This window comes from Chiroxiphia lanceolata, chromosome 2 (assembly GCF_009829145.1).
Source record: "Chiroxiphia lanceolata isolate bChiLan1 chromosome 2, bChiLan1.pri, whole genome shotgun sequence".
Lineage (NCBI taxonomy): Eukaryota > Metazoa > Chordata > Aves > Passeriformes > Pipridae > Chiroxiphia > Chiroxiphia lanceolata.
Window position 1 is genome coordinate 40,844,781 of NC_045638.1, and position 18,235 is coordinate 40,863,015.

At 34.3% G+C, this 18,235-nt stretch overlaps 1 protein-coding gene across 1 annotated transcript in view; it reads left to right on the forward strand.

Moving 5' to 3' along the window:
- DOCK9 (dedicator of cytokinesis 9) overlaps positions 1 to 18,235 on the forward strand; it is a 111,615-nt gene that overhangs the window by 59,774 nt on the left and 33,606 nt on the right. Inside the window, 22 exon segments of the mRNA XM_032679239.1 lie at positions 1,466 to 1,521; positions 1,523 to 1,546; positions 1,985 to 2,107; positions 3,845 to 3,924; positions 4,012 to 4,199; positions 4,322 to 4,387; positions 4,980 to 5,072; positions 5,323 to 5,446; positions 5,834 to 5,955; positions 7,314 to 7,363; positions 7,365 to 7,398; positions 8,045 to 8,134; positions 8,468 to 8,597; positions 8,704 to 8,771; positions 8,909 to 9,034; positions 9,164 to 9,235; positions 11,542 to 11,688; positions 12,326 to 12,409; positions 13,032 to 13,143; positions 15,795 to 15,973; positions 16,732 to 16,848; positions 17,553 to 17,673. Of these exon segments, the coding sequence (XP_032535130.1) occupies positions 1,466 to 1,521; positions 1,523 to 1,546; positions 1,985 to 2,107; positions 3,845 to 3,924; positions 4,012 to 4,199; positions 4,322 to 4,387; positions 4,980 to 5,072; positions 5,323 to 5,446; positions 5,834 to 5,955; positions 7,314 to 7,363; positions 7,365 to 7,398; positions 8,045 to 8,134; positions 8,468 to 8,597; positions 8,704 to 8,771; positions 8,909 to 9,034; positions 9,164 to 9,235; positions 11,542 to 11,688; positions 12,326 to 12,409; positions 13,032 to 13,143; positions 15,795 to 15,973; positions 16,732 to 16,848; positions 17,553 to 17,673 (2,206 nt within the window).

The following is an 18,235-nucleotide window of genomic DNA, read 5'->3' on the forward strand; positions in this document are numbered from 1 at the left end:
TTTTCAGCTATTGTTGGAAAACAGCAGCTTTGTATTTTAGGAGTCTGGTTTTGAAGTGTATGCTGACTGTTACTGAAGTTAAAACAAACCTGAACTGAGTAGCTGATTTTGGTGGCCTTGGGCTTGAGCCACATAGGAAGGTTGAGCAAGCCCAAGTGTTCCCACATTTGATGCTGCAGGCTAGACTTGGTGATGCCCTGTGCTGCAGGAATAGCCAGTAGGAACACTCTTGGTTATATTAACTTATGTTGTACATTTCTAGCATTCAATTGCTTATCATTTTATACAACTGAACACTTAGTTTGAAATTTCTTTCAGTTCTTGTTCATAGGGATTACAGTATATTAACAAAACAGAACAGTACTAGTTATATAGGCCCTCCATTTGTATCAGTGCAATGAGCAAGTTCCCGTTCCCTGCAGAATTACTACTCTGGACAAGGAAAGGGAAAACAGAAGTAGCAAATTCTATAGCCAAGGAATCGCTTGTTCTCCCCCTTAAATTATTGATTTCATGATGATTACTTACCAAGGTTTTTGCTTCCAAGTGCCATTTCCCCCTTTTACAGGAAAGGGTAATGGAGAGTTGTCTCAAACACAGTAATAGAATCAGCTCTTTATAATGTCAACAGCATAGATCAGACTAATATTCAGGCAGTTTTACTCTGTAGGTTGTTTTGTCTCTGACAAATAATTTTGCTCTGTGTAGACACATAGGAGAAGCTGATTTCTGGAACAGAGAAGCCCACTGCTCTGTCAGAAACTTCTGCTTAGGTCAAGTGGTTCAACTCAGTGTTGAACATCTCATATCAGTGCATTTCTAGCTCTGATTGTTGTACATGTTGGCTGTATATAATGGAATTTTTTGTTATTTCAAAAGTTAACAAAAGCAAAAATTTGAACTTTTATGAAAACAATATTGTGATGTCACTACATAGGATTGTCCATGTGCATAGGAGTGTACATGTGATCTTCATAAAACTCCTCCCCATATTCTGTGTGTATTTGTAATACAAGTATTGCAGAGTATCATAGTATTTAGACTGCAGGAATGTATTCTGATACATAGGGTGGTGGTGAATAGGGGAGCAAATGGGAGTTGAAATGGTTTTTTTTTTCCTGGAATTTGAGTTTTGTCTGAAGAAACAGTTGATTTTTTTTCTCTAGCTTTCCATATACGTTTTGTATATAATAATTTTTTTCTCACTTAATTAAATATTTATTATCAAGGGTGTAGATATGTCTGTGTTTTCACCTGTGAAATGCTGTGAAATGAACAGGCTGTGCTTAACCTGAAATGAACCATTAAGAGGCATTTTCAATTGTCTTTCACTCACATACTTAGGATTAATCTTCTAAAGAAGATTTTCGAATTCATGTCAGTGTCAACGTATGTTTTTTTCTTGTGTACTAGTGGTGCAAAAAATTTAGCTTTTCAAGCATGGCATTTCTCATGTCCCTTGCAGGTTGCACAGAAAGTTTTGAAGAACGCTAAGCAGGCATGCCAGAGATTAGGTCAATATAATGCCTTTTGCCTGGGCAGCTAGGTAAGGACAAATCTTGTCAATCGGGTTTTTTTTTGAGTTTTCTCTAACATTATTTTCTGCATCTCCCTTCTTGTAAAACTTAATGTGCTATTTAAATTGTTGATTCTTTTGCTTTCAATTAACCAAAGCTTTCTGACAAATTGACGCTTCAGCTCTGTAGTAGGAAAAAAAGTTATAAACATTCATTACATTATTCTTCAAACCATTAAATATTGCCAACTGTTTTCTATTGACAATATTTTTTAAGCTACTCAGAATGAAATGGTTCACACTTATTTGTTAGACTGAGCTATTTATATGTTAAAACTCACCTACAAGAGTATTAAATGTGTAATATGGAGGATGGTGCAGTATGCTCTGATTTCTAATAAAGAAATTTCCTGAAGTGAATTTCAGCACTTTCATAAACTCAGCTGAAAGCAAGACTTTTACTTTCAGGACGCTGTTTAAAGATGCCTCAGGAACTTTGGACAAAAATGCAAGATTTTCTCCTCTCTTCAGACAAGACAGTAATAAACTCTCAAATGAAGACATGCTGAAATCGTTAGCAGATTTCAGAAAGTAAGTCTGATTTTCCCACTTTGAAAAACAAAACCAAACCAAACAAACACCAGAACATCCCCCATTCCTCACCCTAAGCCCCCCTATATTTCGTTATGTTCTTGAACTGGAGCATCTAATATTTGGATATATGTATTTGTATGTCTTTAATTTCAAATATGGAAGCTGTATAAATATATCAAGACCTTCATACAGGCTACAGATCCTTTCTTTGCAGTGTTTGGGGGCTCCAAGCAGGACTGAAGTGTTATGCCACATGTAACATGCAATCAGCATCGTAACCTGAAGTAACTCTATGCTAGGAGTTATACTCACACAATATGCTCTTCTGGTTCTCAAAGAAAAGCAAATATGAGCATAAATCATCTGTTCACTGACCTTGGACAGAGAGCGCTAGCTCTCAGGAAAAGGGATTCAAGCCAGTAGCTAGTCCATGTTCCTTGGGAGTGGATGTCTCAGGGTGGCTAAATAACAGAACATAGGTTATTTTTTTTTACAAAGTATTCTTAAAGACTTCATCAGTTTGTGTGCAAGAATGTATCACCAACAGGTGACCATATTCATAAATTTGCTAATCCCCTTATTAAATAGGATGTAAAATAAAAGAGCAATCTTTGCTGCTTTGCAAAGATGTTTCCACTTCTGTTATGATAGAGTTAGCTGGAGTGGTATTGATTTGAACGATCACTAAGTGCAAAAGGCTCGGTCTGTAGTTTCTTTATTTTATTCTTGCTTAACAAATCTGATAAGGAGATGAGGTTTGTAAGAGGTATTTAAGTCACTTTTAGCAAGTGTCTTATAATTTCATTCAAGTTTATGTAGCATTGAAATGGCTGTGTACTGATACTCCTTGCCATAAACAGTATTACTGGAATTGAAACTAATAGTAAATTAGCCTGCCATGTCATTTTACTTTGTGAATTAAGAAAATGCTTTTTATTATTTCAGCATCCTGTTTATGGAATCACGTACAGTATTTCACGGGAATTATAGTAAGAAATAGGTTATAATGTCTAAGGCATAGATGTTGGAATTGAATCCAGACGCCAACCTGAAGTTGTTTGCTTCACAGCATGGGATTGCATTTTGGGAAAATTTTGCACCCACTTGCTGTGCAATAATTTAAAAAATCATTCTGCTAACTATCTTTACTAATAAAGGGTTCTGCATAGTTTTACACTGGAAAATACTTGTACTTCAAATCATATTTCTGAATTAGTCACATGATAACATATAAGAAATTTCGATGTTGACTAGTTTTGCAGGGTGAGTTTTTAGTCTAGAAAAAGGAAGAGGTAGGAACTTGCTGATTCTCTTCCCTCCCCAGGTTTACCCTACTACCATGAGTGCTTATCACTGGCCATTGAGGTTTTAAAAAACTTACTTATAGATCCCCTCTTTTCTGCAAATGATAGTAAGTTATTACATGGCAAACAAAAGCTATATTTGTCAAAGTTTTTCATTTTGATTTAAAGAAAGAAGTCATTCTTTTTTGTGACTTTTTCCACACTTTTCCACATAAAGCCTTTTATATTTTCCTGAGAATTTAAAGGAAAAGAAAACTGTGAATCTAAGCAAAAAAGACCGGATCAGTCATCCACCCTCAAAACACCTTTCCTCTCATACTCCTGTTTCAGGATATTACTTTTGCCTCTGTTTCCTATGATCTTTTTTGCTGGTATCTGATTTGCATTTAGCCTGACTTTGAGGTGTTTGTTTTTTTTTTCCTTCCTATAGACCTGAAAAGATGGCCAAACTTCCTGTTATTTTAGGAAATCTGGATGTTACAATTGATAATGTGTCACCAGATTTTCCAAGTAAGTATTAATAAACACTATTAGATGGTCATTCAGGCTTTTTCCTCTTCGTTTTTTTTATTCGATTTTTTTTTAATGTAATTTCAGATTATGTTAACTCATCATACATTCCCATGAAGCAGTTTGAAAGCAGCACCAAGACACTAACAACATTTGAAATAGAGGAGTTTGTTCCCTGTATACCAAGATACACTCAGCCTTTCACCATCTACAACAATCATCTTTATGTTTATCCAAAGCACTTGAAATATGACAGTCAAAAGTCTTTTGCAAAGGTGAGTACAGGAAAACTCTACCTTCTTTCTCAGGTTTGGTTAAGATTGTTTACAACAGATTTATTTCTGTGATTATCCTTATGATTAATTGTTTGGGTTTATGTTTTTAAATACTGCTTTAGGCTAGAAATATTGCGGTGTGCATTGAGTTCAAGGATTCTGATGAAGAGGATTCTTTGCCTTTAAAGGTTAGTCTTTTGATTTTTTCAACAGATAAAAGAAAATAGTGAACAGGTAGCTAAGTAACACAATAGTACTGGATTAATTGGCCTAGTTTGGGATGGTGGCTTCTGTCCTTTTGCATTTGGCATAAGAGTAACTTCTGGATGGCTTGCTTGTTTTTGATATAAAGGATTACTAAAGAACCCTCAGATCACTTAATTTCTTTATATCAACCAAAAATTCCAGGAATAAACTTGTTGCAAACAAGGATGGTTTATGTGTACTCCACAGTAAGTTGAAACAGCAAATCTTTAGATCAACTGGAGAGCCAAGCTCCATGTTTATTTATGAGCCATCAGAGTGTATAAAAGGTGTCTGGAAGTAAAAAATAGAGAAATGTGTAGATATCTTGAGGTGAAATGACAGAGTCAGCTCTACTGCACAGCAGGCAGACTACAGATCATGTAGTCTGATCCCTGATCAGACTGTTTCCTTTGCACAGATCCCTGTCATTGTTAACACAAGTTAATATATTTCAAATTCTGGGTGAAACATTCTAAACTGAGAGTGAAAAAAAAGGATCACAGGGTTTTCTATTCTTTTTCCCTTTCTTCTAAGTGTATCTATGGTAGGCCTGGTGGACCAGTATTTACTAGAAGTGCATTTGCTGCTGTTCTGCATCACCACCAAAATCCAGAGTTTTATGATGAGGTAAGCTACCCTTCTGAGCTAACTTTTACTGGCTTACGTACTAGGTAAGTTTCAAAATACAGGAAAGTATTAGAGGATTGCAAAGTTCTCAGTTAAATCAGATTCCCCTTTTCACTGTAAGTAAATTTTTCGAGTTTTGTATGTGTGATTCTTGATCTTGCTTCAAATAATATATAATCTGGAACTACAACCAGTAACACATATCAGTGCTCTAGCTGAAAACTTCTACAGAGACTTCTTTGCCTTTCAGATTAAAATAGAATTGCCCACTCAGTTACATGAAAAGCACCACTTGTTGTTCACCTTCTACCATGTCAGCTGTGATAATTCAAGCAAAGGGAGTACAAAGAAGAAAGATGTTGTTGAAACACAAGGTTTGTACACTAATGCTTTGCTTTTAGTAACTACTGGGGAAATTTTTTGAAGTGTTCTTATCTGTTAACCTGTGACTTCTGTGATCCATGTAATGCTTCCTACTTACATTATACTGACTGAAAGACCACATAAAATATTTCTTCTAATTTAAATGTTTCAAATGTTGGTTTAGAATGTTCATCAAATGTATGGTGTTCTTGAAACTCAGTGACAATTTATCTGCATTTTTAATAATTTCTAATTCTTTGAGTTCAAATTGTGTGGCCTTTACAGCAATATTTTCTTGTTTCTGAATTACATATCAAAATTATTCAGTAAGACTTTTGTAAGGGTTTATGTTAAGTTTCATCAGATATTTAAAATTACTTGCCTTTCATCTTCCATAGTTGGGTATTCTTGGCTTCCTCTGATAAAAGATGGAAGAGTGGTCACCAATGAGCAACACATCCCAGTGTCAGCAAATCTTCCATCAGGCTATCTTAGTTATCAAGAAGTGGGTGTTGGAAAGGTATGCTATATGAAATTGCTCTAATCTTGGAAAAAAACAATGTGGAGAGGAGCTTTGATTGTAGTTCCCCAGTCTGATGACCAGATTTAAGTAAATTTCTAGTAGAATTTATTTTCTTTTATAGCTGAAATGGAATGCTTTGCAAAAGTTAGATGTCTGACTAAGAGGAAACAAACTCAAAGAGAAATGGGCGACCAAAAAAGAAGTATTAGGGCAGATTGATTCACATTCTTGTAAAAGTCAGGAAGTTAAGTTGTTACATATTTATTTTGTTATTATTTAGCCGATGTACTTAAGAAATGCTTAAGTTTCATTTCTGTAGTAATTATTAACTAGAAGTTACAGTCATTTTTTAAAAATATAAAACTATTTGAGTTTATGAAGGTATGCAAATAATCTGAAGTCCTTTACTAAATTTTTTTTAGCATTTCATGCTGTCTCCTTTCAGTAAGTCCTTTATTCCTGAAAAAGTCTTATTCTCACATCTCGATTTTTGTGATCTTTATGCTTCACTAGTAAAATTTATGGTTGTATTTTTCAAAGCAGAAAGCTTGCATAATTGTAAGTCATAAAAATTATACCAAGGAGGATACAAAATGAAAATGTGATAGGGGATTTGACAAAGAGATTGAAATGCAGAGACAAAATTGACTGATTTTGGAGGAAGAGACCCAAAATCAACAGCAAGAGGTGCTGCTCTCCTCTGTTCTACCACCTGTTCTTTTTTGAACTCTGCTGTAAGCTTTCCAACCATCGTCTCCTTCACATCTTTCATCTTTTCACGTTGTAGGTGTATTCTTTATTCCTCTGCTGTTCGTCTCTGCTCATGCCCATGGGTAGAATGTTAGGACCAATATGACTAATTGTAGATCTAGCAGTAAAATCTCTCCCTAAGTGGTTGTCAGGGTGAGCATTCCCATTCTCAGTTCTTTGGAAATGGGATGGGAAGGAAGCACTGGCTGCTACCTGTCAGTGACATATGTTAAGCTTTAAACTGTGTGAGTATCTGTGGAAATTTTTGTGTTATTTTTCTCAGAGAACTAGTACATAATTCTCTAGTCAGAAGTTTCTTTGCAGTTGTAGGGGAAACATGAACTCTGTGCTGTACAGAGAATCAATTCTGTTAGCCATTGGGGAAACTCCTGTGGGACCTTGAAAAAACATTTTAAGCTCATAAATGCTTTTGGTAATATTGCCTGCATAATTTTCCTTTTTTATGACTTTATTCATTGCACACATTTCTTCAAACTGTTTTTTTTCTTTCTAAAAAAAGTGTTGTGAATGGTACTATGAACCAACTGTTTTACTCCAATATACTGCTGTATTATTTTACTTTTCCCCTTCATGTGTGCATGCAGCATTCTGGTCCTGAAATTAAATGGGTAGATGGAGGCAAACAACTGTTAAAAATCCACTCATCTGGTGTCAACTGTGTATACACAGGTGAGTTATAAAACAAATTAAATTAGAGAAAGTTTTAGGAATAATGTATGTTTATTGTATGTATTTACAATATTTGGGAAGATTCTTGAACTCAGTGTGTTCATCTCTTACTTTTTTGTCTCTTGGACATTTCTCATGGTATTTTTCTTTTACATCAGCTGTGAAAAAACAGAAGATCTTAAATGGAAACTATTCAAAATATGAGCCTTTTGCCTACCACCCTCCATTCCAATTTGAATTTTCCAGATAAGAGGTCACAGTTTTCTGAAAGCTATTTACTGGCCATGTCTGCAATGCAATGAGTCCTGTTATACCTGCTCATGAAAAACATATTATGATCAGTTGGGATAATTAAGTATGCTGTTTTCTGTACATCAGTTGGAAGCATATATAAGTGGCATTTTGTATAATGGGTATTCAAGAAACACTGGAAATTTTATATAGGGCTTAAAAAAATCAAAATATTAAATAAAAAATTATCAATGTTACGTATAGACTAAATAAGTCTTCACACTTCAGTAATTTTTGAAAATTGAATCTATGGACAAAGATATGGATTGCTACATATAATATTTTTAATGTGTTGTGTTTCAGATATGGATATATGTTTAATTATTTAATTTGTTGTTCTTTTTGTCTTTGACAGGACCAGCACTTGCATAACTTTTTTCAGTACTGTCAGAAAACAGAATCTGGAGCTCGTGCACTAGGAACTGATCTTGTAAAGTATCTTAAGGTATAAAATGGCAGTGAATAACAGATTATTTTATTTATTTGCTTTTCCTTTAAACATTACCTAACGTGCATTTCAACAGAAAAGTACAAGTAGGTACTTCTAAAATGCTGTTAATAAAACTTGATTTTTATCCCTAATTTACCTTAATGTAGAAAACATTTGCTGAATATTTATATTGGAAAATATCTCAGTTGCTTTCTGTACAGTATTTCTGGTAGTGTGCAAGCAGTGTGTATTTTTGAAAAAAGACTTGCAATAAATTTTATTGTTTCAGAACTTATGATTTAAATGCCTTTTAGTCAAGAGAGTGACAGTATTACTACTTTCTTTTAGAGCCTTCATGCTATGGAAGGCCATGTGATGATAGCTTTCCTGCCAACTGTTCTCAACCAGTTGTTTAGAGTTCTCACTAGAGCAACTCAAGAGGAAGTGGCAGTCAATGTGACAAGGTAAAGAATTTTAAGTTAAGTGATGACTGGGTTATCACATAAATCTATAACTGAGTAGCATTTTTGCTGTTGCAATCATAGTTTTCTTTATAGGCTTACTTGGTTTTGACTTCTGTTTAGGGTTATTCCATATTGTTGCTCAGTGTCATGAAGAAGGCTTAGATAGCTACCTGAGATCTTATGTCAAGGTAGGTAAAATTAAATTGAATGTTTCCTTTTTTTATTTCCCTAAGAAAGAGTATATTTAATTTCAGTTGCATATTTAATTTCAATTTTCTCATCTTACGTCATAATTTCATATTAAATTCTGTTTTTCCTCCCTAAGTATGCTTATAAAGCTGAACCCTATGTTGCTTCTGAATATAAGACAGTACATGAAGAATTGACAAAGTCCATGACAACAATTTTAAAGCCATCTGCTGACTTTCTTACAAGCAACAAGCTACTTAAGGTAAATATTGAACTATACTTCTTACCTTTTGTTCTTATCTGGTCATAACTGAAGAATAGGAACTAATTGTATCGAAATAGTCGTTGAACCCTTGTGGCAATTTCACAGAATGTTTTCTTTTCTCTGCAGTATTCATGGTTTTTCTTTGAAGTTCTGATAAAATCAATGGCTCAACATTTGATAGAAAACTCTAAAGTGAAGGTATGTCAACTTATGCAAAAAAATGTTATTCTAAAGAGAATTTTTATTGTCTCTTCTCCAGTCACATACTTTTATTGCATGTTAGAAGAAACATGTGGTTTTGATGTCTAAATAGTAACTTCATTTGTAAGAAAGGGAGAGAAAGAGGAAAATAGCTGGAGAAATCAGTTGAAACATTAAATAGAAAAAACTTCAGGGCTATATTCAGCATTACTATAAAAGAATAGAAACCTCTTAAAATCCATACAGTAGAGCAGTCTGTGTAAATCATCAGACTCTCTAGTAGAAATTCTTAATTCTTACAGTTAACACTGTGACCTTTGATGTAAGCACTACCCCAAAATATGTGGGCTTCTTCCTGAGCAGTACATTAGCTGAGATATAAGATGACACAGAGAACAGTGAGTCATGAAGTTTACAGTCTTCTATATACAGCAAGAAATATCGATATTTAATTTAGTGTTATCTTCTAAGCTGGAAGGAGAATGCTAAAATTTTAGAAATGCATTTTTTCTACAAACTTAGCCTATAAGCAGTGTTTTGTGCGTGGGTGACAACTTTTTAGTTTGCTTACTTCTGTATTGAAACAAGTCTTGAAAGTTTCAAGTATACCAAATAGTCCCAGCTGAGTAACATTCAGGTTGTTGTGAAATCATTATCACTATTTTTGCTGTGTATTTAGAACATAGCTGGAAGTGTGAAGTACACTGGGGAAAAAACAATCGGACAGTGATCAGGAAAAAAACTTTATAGTAGTACACTTAATACTCTGTGGTGTGATCAGTAGAGTTTGAGTCCCAATTCAACTGACCTGATTGTCATCTTCTCTGTAATGTGAAAAAGAAATCTGCAGAACTTATCTCTAGTTTGCAAGTAGTCTCACTCCTGAACATTGTTTCTTGATTTACAAGCCCCTTAAATATTTTGCTAGCTTCTTTTCTGTCTTATTAGGTAAAGTAATCAATGCAACATGTGTTCAGATATTTCCTGCTTATGAGATATAATAAAAAGATGCATTTCTATATTTGGCAAGATTATTTCTGTAGCAAGAATTTTGTAGTATTTCTGGAAAATATTTTTACTGTCCAACAAAGACTGAGCTACAAGAGCCTCATAGGACACTGGCATAACCACTAACAGAATTTTTAATTTTTTTTGTTATTTCATGACTGAGTACAGTTCATATTTATGAAGGGATCTTTTTCAACCTTAATATCTGTTTTTAATTATTTTTTTTAAACTAGAGCTGGAACTTTGGAGGACAATTCAAACATTAATTGTGTAATCATTGATTTATGCACGACCTTGACAATGACTTGTTCCGTCTAAGAATGTTGCATTTAATCTAGTTAAAACTATGTAAATAACAAAGTACTTAAACAATGTAGATGTTGTTTTGTTTTCAGTTTAAAAAAAAAAAAAGACAACTAATTGTACAGTTGCAACAGTTTTTGTCAATGTCATCAGCCTCACACCACCAGTCCATTAAATCCCTTCAGACAAAAGACAGAATCTTTAGTAAAGGTTGTAAGATGTAGAGAGACTGCAGTGCCAAAAAGCAAAAAAAAAAAAAAACGCTTACTGACCAGTACTGGTCAGAGTGTACAAAATCATTGATGAAGATGGTGAGTGTAAAGATGGAAATTGTGAACAAAGAGGAGATCTTTTAAGCTAACTGGCAAACTACCTAAAAGTAAGGGAAAACAGTTCTGATTGTGGAAACTTAAAAGCACAGAGAGTAAGATTCTGAAGCCTGAGATTTTGAAGTTGCAGAGGAGCAAGACAAAGAAAAACGTGGATGACAATTTCTTCAATGGAAAACAGGGAAGGTATTATTACCAAGACAGTTGCAGAACAGCAAAAACTGTTTTTCTTTTTCAAGGCAGAAAAGACGGTCTAATAATGCATTTACTATATGTGAACCAGCTGGTGTCTGCTTTGGAAAAGAATGGATAAAATTAAAGGATTGCCTCTGTTGTCAAGTTTGTTGGGGTATAGAAAACTATTAATGCATTATACTTAGAAGTTTTTATCATTGAAGACTGCCTTGCTTGAACTTCAATAACAGATGTTAGGGCATGTTGTCAAAATTTATTTTAAGCAAATGCTCTTTTTTCTGCTTTGGTGTAGGATGTTCAGGAAAATATTGAATTTAAAGAAAATATTTTGTTAAATCACAAATTGGAAAATTTGAAATTTTTTTTTCTCTCTTCTTATCAGGTTATCTATATCTTATCAAAAGTAAATTTTCTGATGTATTTTAGTTTATAAATAATATTAAATATTGTGTCTCAATTTGTTTCTAGCTGTTGCGAAACCAGAGATTTTCTGCTTCCTTTCATCATGCAGTTGAAACAGTTGTTAATATGTTAATGCCACACATCACTCAGAAGTACAGAGACAATCCAGAGGCTTCAAAAAATGCAAACCATAGCCTTGCTGCCTTTATAAAAGTAGGTACAAGAGACTTGGACTCTGTGGTTATTCTTTCAATAACTGCTTCTTCATGGATTTTAAAGAATCTTAAAGCCAACTCATATAAAGCTGAATATGCATAATGCCTTTTAAATAATTTTATGTCCAAGTTAAAATACATTTGCAACTGCTGTAATCAAAAAGACATATATTCTGAAACTTGATATTTAAAAAAATTAATTTATATTTTATTCAAAATATTTTTATTTTTCTTCTTCTTTTTCTTAAAAATTTTGTCTGGGTTACCTTCCAATCCTATGGAAGTTTTGAGTAGTGCTTTATTTGCCTGAATTTTATGTAGACAGACTTCCAGTATCTTTCATTTTTCAACCACTAAGATCTAGAAGGGATAAAAAATGGATGGGAAATAAAATGGTTGATAAAACTGCTAGTGGCATATAATTTTCATTTCTATCAAGATAGAGTTCTTCTCAAACTGCTTTTTATTTCTGATTTGTTTAAATTCTACACTCTAAGGGAAAATTTGGCATTCATATATGTACACATAGTTTGCTTGTTCTGTTGGCTTTTGTATTCAAATTGAAAAATCAATAATGTGTTTGGAAAATAAACTTATTAAATCAATTGTATCTTGGTTTTACTTGTTTTCCTCAGAGGTGTTTCACTTTTATGGATAGAGGCTTTGTTTTCAAGCAAATCAATAACTACATCAGCTGCTTTGCCCCAGGAGATCCGAAGGTACTCATTGCTTTTACACAACTATTTTTAAGAGTTGTCTCTTCTGCATGGATAGAGTCCTGCATTAAGTCTTCAGATTTTTTTCCCATTTACATTAGAAGCCCCTGATCTGTGCCTAGAGCATTTTTTATCCGTCAAACCACTTCTTCATATTTTGTTTCCCATTTTCAAGTGCATTTTACCACCCTAGAGCATGTGTATTGCAAAAGCTATGGGGCCTGAGGATGCAACAGTAAGCAGAAATTTTAAGCACGAGTGTGAGAAGTCTAAAGTTGGAAGAGTTGTTATTTCATAAGTGCTTTCACCACTACATTTACTGGAATGGCAAAAGCATGTATCAGATGCCCAAAGAATTTCTGCTGTGGGTCCCAACTTTTCTTACGTTAAAACATAATCTGCTTGTAAACTTTGGACAATGGGAATAGTAAATGGAATTATATCCAGTTTTTAAGTATGAATTACGATGAATTTATTTTATGCTGACATGTGGAACTTTGACAGGTCTATATCTATCTTAGTGTAAGACTGAGATAAATCACTTTTTTGTGTTAGAAAGCTGTTTTTAATGTGTTGTTCAAATCGCTGCAGCAGTTGTTTTTTTACTTTAAAATTATTTTTGCAGACTCTTTTCGAATTCAAATTTGAATTTCTTCGTGTAGTCTGCAACCATGAGCACTACATACCTTTGAATCTACCAATGCCATTTGGAAAAGGCAGAGTTCAGAGATACCAAGGTAAATTCTTCCAAAGTAGCATATAGTATTTTTCTTAAATGTCATCTTTGTATTATTAGATGTGGACACTGCATAACTTCAGGTCTATGAGACATTGGAAAGCTTGAAATTGTTAAATAGAAGTCTAAAGTTGTAATCCTTTCATTTAAAGGAAGTGTTTAGGTAGCAGAGTAATCTCTCTAAGGTATCTAGCCTTTGAGGATATGGTAAACTACATCCTTGACTCCTCCTGCCTTTCCTGCTATGCTTACTAAGTTTGCTCTTTTGTTTTTCATGAGTTAGCTTTTAATTCATTAGTTGTGGAAACCTGCATCATTCCTGTAAGTAGGTGTGTAGTGTGAGACTTGGTGTACTTTTTGCTTTTTTTATATAGCGTTCAGGTTAAAAGGGACTTCAGTAGGTCTGTAGCCCAACCTCCTGCTCTGATCATGTTAGGTATTGATGGAACAAGCTCAGTTCCCTCGATTTCTCCTGACAGTACATGTGCTCCAGCTTTTTAAGTACCTTGGTGGTCCTTCACTGAACTCACTTAAGTTAAGAATCTTGTTGTACTAGGAGGCCTAAATACTGCACACCATATTACAGATATGTCTAACCAATGCCAAGTAAAGAGGAACAAACACTTCCCTGACATGCTGGCTATGACCCTGTTGATACAGCCCAGTGTGCTGTTAACCTTTCTTGTTGCCAGGATGCCATGCTAAATCCTGTTGAAGCTACTGTCCACCTGGACCCCTAGATATTTTTCAGCAGAGCTGCTCCCAAGCTCGTTATTCCACAGCTGGTACCATTGCTGGAAATCGGTCCATCCCAGGTGCAGAATTTTGCTTTTGTCCTCGTTGGATTTAATTGCCATTTCTGTAGAACAATTTCTAGAGAATCTAGATGCTTCTGTAATGCAGCTCTGCCCTTTGAGCATATGGGCCACCAACCTTTGAGCTCAATGATCCACGTAGTCATTTTTCAGTTTTTCACAATTTAGGTGTCTATTCACTGTAATGACCCAGTTTAGATACAACAACCATGTGGACATCTGCTCTTCTCCCCAGCAGACAGGTTTACTGGTCTTAAAACATGATTTACCCTTGGTAAATTTATTTTGGCCATTCCCAGTCACATTCTTCTCCTTTACTTGATGCAAAACGATTTGCAAGAAGACTTCCTCCCTGACTTTTCTAAGGACCAAAGAGAGGCTTGTAGACCCTGTTCATCCCCTGTTATTGCAGGTGTGTGTAATGTCTACCTTCAGTCCTCACAGGTTTACAATTATGGGAAACCCCCTGATCACAATGGCTTAACAAAGGTGATAATGAGTGATCTTCCAGTTATATCAGTTAACTAACTCTCTCAGGTATCTCGTCTGGTCGTGTGGATTTGCATGACTGGAGGTCTCAGGAGATCCCTGACCTGATCCTCATTCACTGATGATAATTGTCTTTCTTGAAGCTAGTCTCTAGACTGTTAAGGGCTGGGAATCAACAGAGCCTTACCCAAGTCCGCTGTCTCTAAATCACAGTCTGACACATTTTCCTTTTTCAGGTATTTAGTGCTAATGTAGTGGTAAAAGCTCTTTTTGTTATTATTGATGTCCATTGCCAGTTTCAGCTGTAGCTGAGCTTTGGCTTTCTTGATGCATCCCTGATCTCCTTGATGCGTGCAAAACAAGTCATGTGTTTGCTATTGCATTTGTGGCTATGAAGACATTAATTTCTTCCAGGCATTGAACTATAGCAGAAATCACTAAACAGAGGTGAGGAAGGTGCTTTTACAAGTAATAAGTAAACCTGCCTAACATATTTTTGTAGACTAGGTTATTTTTTTCTTAAATACTTATTCAGTAGACTCTGCTATGTTAGTAAGGCTAAGTAACTAACACTTTCATTGCGGTAGAATAAGATAGACCAAGATTTGGGACTACGATCTGGACAGCTGCTTAAAACTTTTTTCTGTCTTTGGCTTTTTCAGCCTTCGTGTGTCTTGGATAATAATACTGCATAAATATTTTCCTAGAAAGAGACTATGAATTGGCTTAGGTATCCTAAGAAAATAACAAAACTAGAGAAGATAGTGTTTCTGATTACACAATACAGTGTAAAATGCTGCTCCCTGAGTAGGAGCTAGGAGTTCAACCTATAAAGAAGACCTTTATCGGAAGCTTTTCTGGCTCTATTTTGCTGTGTCAAGCAGAAGGTATTTCAGGTGATATGGTTGGCTCTTAAGTGAGTTACAAGAAGACCTGTAGAAGTTACAAGAAGGCCTGTGCTGTCTTAGCTATATTTCTTTCTGACCTAATGAATTCCCTTACTGAGAGAGATCTTTGAAAAATGAAAGTGCTTTGAGATTAGCATCTGTTTTTTGATGACTGTACTGAACAATGACAGTGAATATGAGAAAATTTTGGATACCTCTTCATCTGAAATTGTAAACATATATATTCTAATAAATGAGATCAAGCTGAAGTTTCTCTTATACTGTCATATATTCAGTACATAAATGAACTGGATTCTTTTATTACACAAAAAGTACTTTCAAGAGGGAGCAGTTCGACTTTGCTGTGTCTGATGTGCTGGGTTTTACTTTAGCCTTAAGTTAATTGATAAATTGATTTAAATAAAACCATCCCTTACATGGAACTTGTACTTTACTTCCAGACCTTCAGCTGGATTATTCATTAACTGATGAATTCTGTAAAAATCACTTCTTAGTTGGACTGCTTTTAAGGGAAGTGGGCAATGCCTTACAGGAGTTCAGAGATGTTCGGCAGATTGCTATCAGTGTGCTCAAGAATTTGATGATAAAACATTCTTTCGATGATAGATATGCTTCCAGGGTAAGTGTATTGCTATGCTAGTAGTACAAAATAATAAAGATTAAGTGTGCACACATACAGAAAGCTTTTTTGTTCATGAAAGAAACCCCTGTTAATTTGCAGCAAAACTATTTCTGCTCATACTATGATGAAAATTTTACTGATCTGCAAATTCCATCTATTTACCAAATGAAATGACAAAGCACCTTTTAGTATGTGTGGGTTTGCATTTTAGCACATATAGACTACTGCTGTTCTTAAAGTAATCAGATTTTTACAAGTGTGTTTTAAGCTTTCTTTTCATTAAACATTATCTCTTAATATTTGGCATCTGTCCTTCCATCGTCTATTATTTGTAAAATAGCATAAAAAGCTACAAGTCCTGGTGGTAAATTTTCAGTGATTTTTAATTTTCTGACTTTTTTTAACATCAGCTATGCTGTGGAGAAGCCATAAAATTATAATGAAAGGTATAATTAATTTATCAACCTAACATAATTTAATCTACTTGGTTAGTTTTAGCTGAAATTACATTCATTTTGGATTTTATCTGCATTATTTTAAGCAGTAAATAAAATGTACTGACCTTCTGTGATTTAGAATGAAATACAGTGATGATCACTGCTTTTGTCATTTATGAACTTATGAATGTGGGCTATGGCTTGGCAAATATTTATAAATGCTCTTTTTTAGTTATGTAGGAATGAATAGATTAAAACTAATTGATGATTGAAAATTAAAACTGTAAATTTTTTAATGAAGTGCTAAACTCTCTTTAGGGTCATCAAGCAAGAATAGCCACTATGTATTTGCCACTCTTTGGACTGCTTATAGAAAATGTTCAGCGAATCAATGTTAAAGATGTGTCTCCATTTCCTGTTAACCCTTCCAGCAATGTAAGTGACCATTTCTTTTTGGTATTCTGAATTATTGTTATCATATTTTAATGGTAACATGTATATGAAACACTACGTACTCCTAGCAAACAAAGAGTTTCATAAGCTTCAGAATTCTGCAGTTTTTCAATTCTGTCCAACACTGAAACAAAAGGACCACAAAGAATGGTTAATTTTCTAGAAATTAGAGAGAATTTAACCTTAAAGAGTGCACTTTTGGAAGATTTGTAGAGTAAGAGGGCTACAGGAGAATTAATTAAAGTGGAATTTGTGAAGGGTATATGTTGATATATTATGGTTGCATACAGTTATTGAATCTAAGATTTAATTATTAATGTATTTTATTTTGTTCATATCTTGCTATATTCCATTTGGTATTAAAAAAAAAGTTCCAAAACTCTTACAACAAGAGAAATATTTGGATGTTTGAAATAAAATTATTTTGAGTCTTTTTGAAATATCTGTTTATAGTGTTTAAAATTCAGTGCAATACTCATTTCTTCCATGTTTCCTGAGGTATCATAAATTTTAGGCTATCCTAAGGTTGTGCAAATACCCGAATATCTTATTCCATTCTTTAGAGCATATTTAATAGAAATTAAAATTTAAGGAAGAAATAATAACAAATACTTCTCTAGAAGATGTGTCCATTATGTAGGAAATATTTTTCTCTCTTTTCACATTTTTCTCTGTTTTCCAAACAGAGCGCAAAGGATGATGCACAGATTTTGCCAACTGCAAGTCAGTTAGTAACACCACAAAAATCAGGAAGCACGTTGGATAACAATCTTCCTAAAGATCTCTTTGGTGTTATCTCTGGCATCGGTAAGCACTTAAAAAATATAGTAATTAAAGAGGAACTGGTTTCCTTTTTCATTAATTATCAGAAATAAATATTCTGTCCAACTTTGGTTGCTTTCTGCATGTGTACTTGAACCTAATGGAGTCAACAGCTTAGCATGGGTCAGATTTCAGTCTGTACATGACTTCTGTCATTTGGGATCTTTAGGATTTGCTTTTCCACATGAAACAAAAGCTAATTCTTGAAGTGATGCTCCTTTTTCTCCTCTCAGAAGTGATAGTTCTTGTCTTGCTGCAGAGAAATTGGAGACAAGACTAGCCTTAGTCACTTGTGACAAGAGTGCCATAATCTGCAATTTTGTACACAGTGTTAGAGATCACCTCTAAGCGGTGATTTTGTTTATGCACCTGGGCATCCTCTTTTCTATCTTCTTAATGTGTTTTTCTATTTATTGTTGTCTGCTGTAATTAGCTATGACACTTACTAGTCAATTAAACAGAAAAAGAGTTGAAAAATGGGAAAGGGGAGTTTTTAAAATAGGCTTCATGGAAACATGTATGTGTTGCTGTATATGGTTTTTTACGG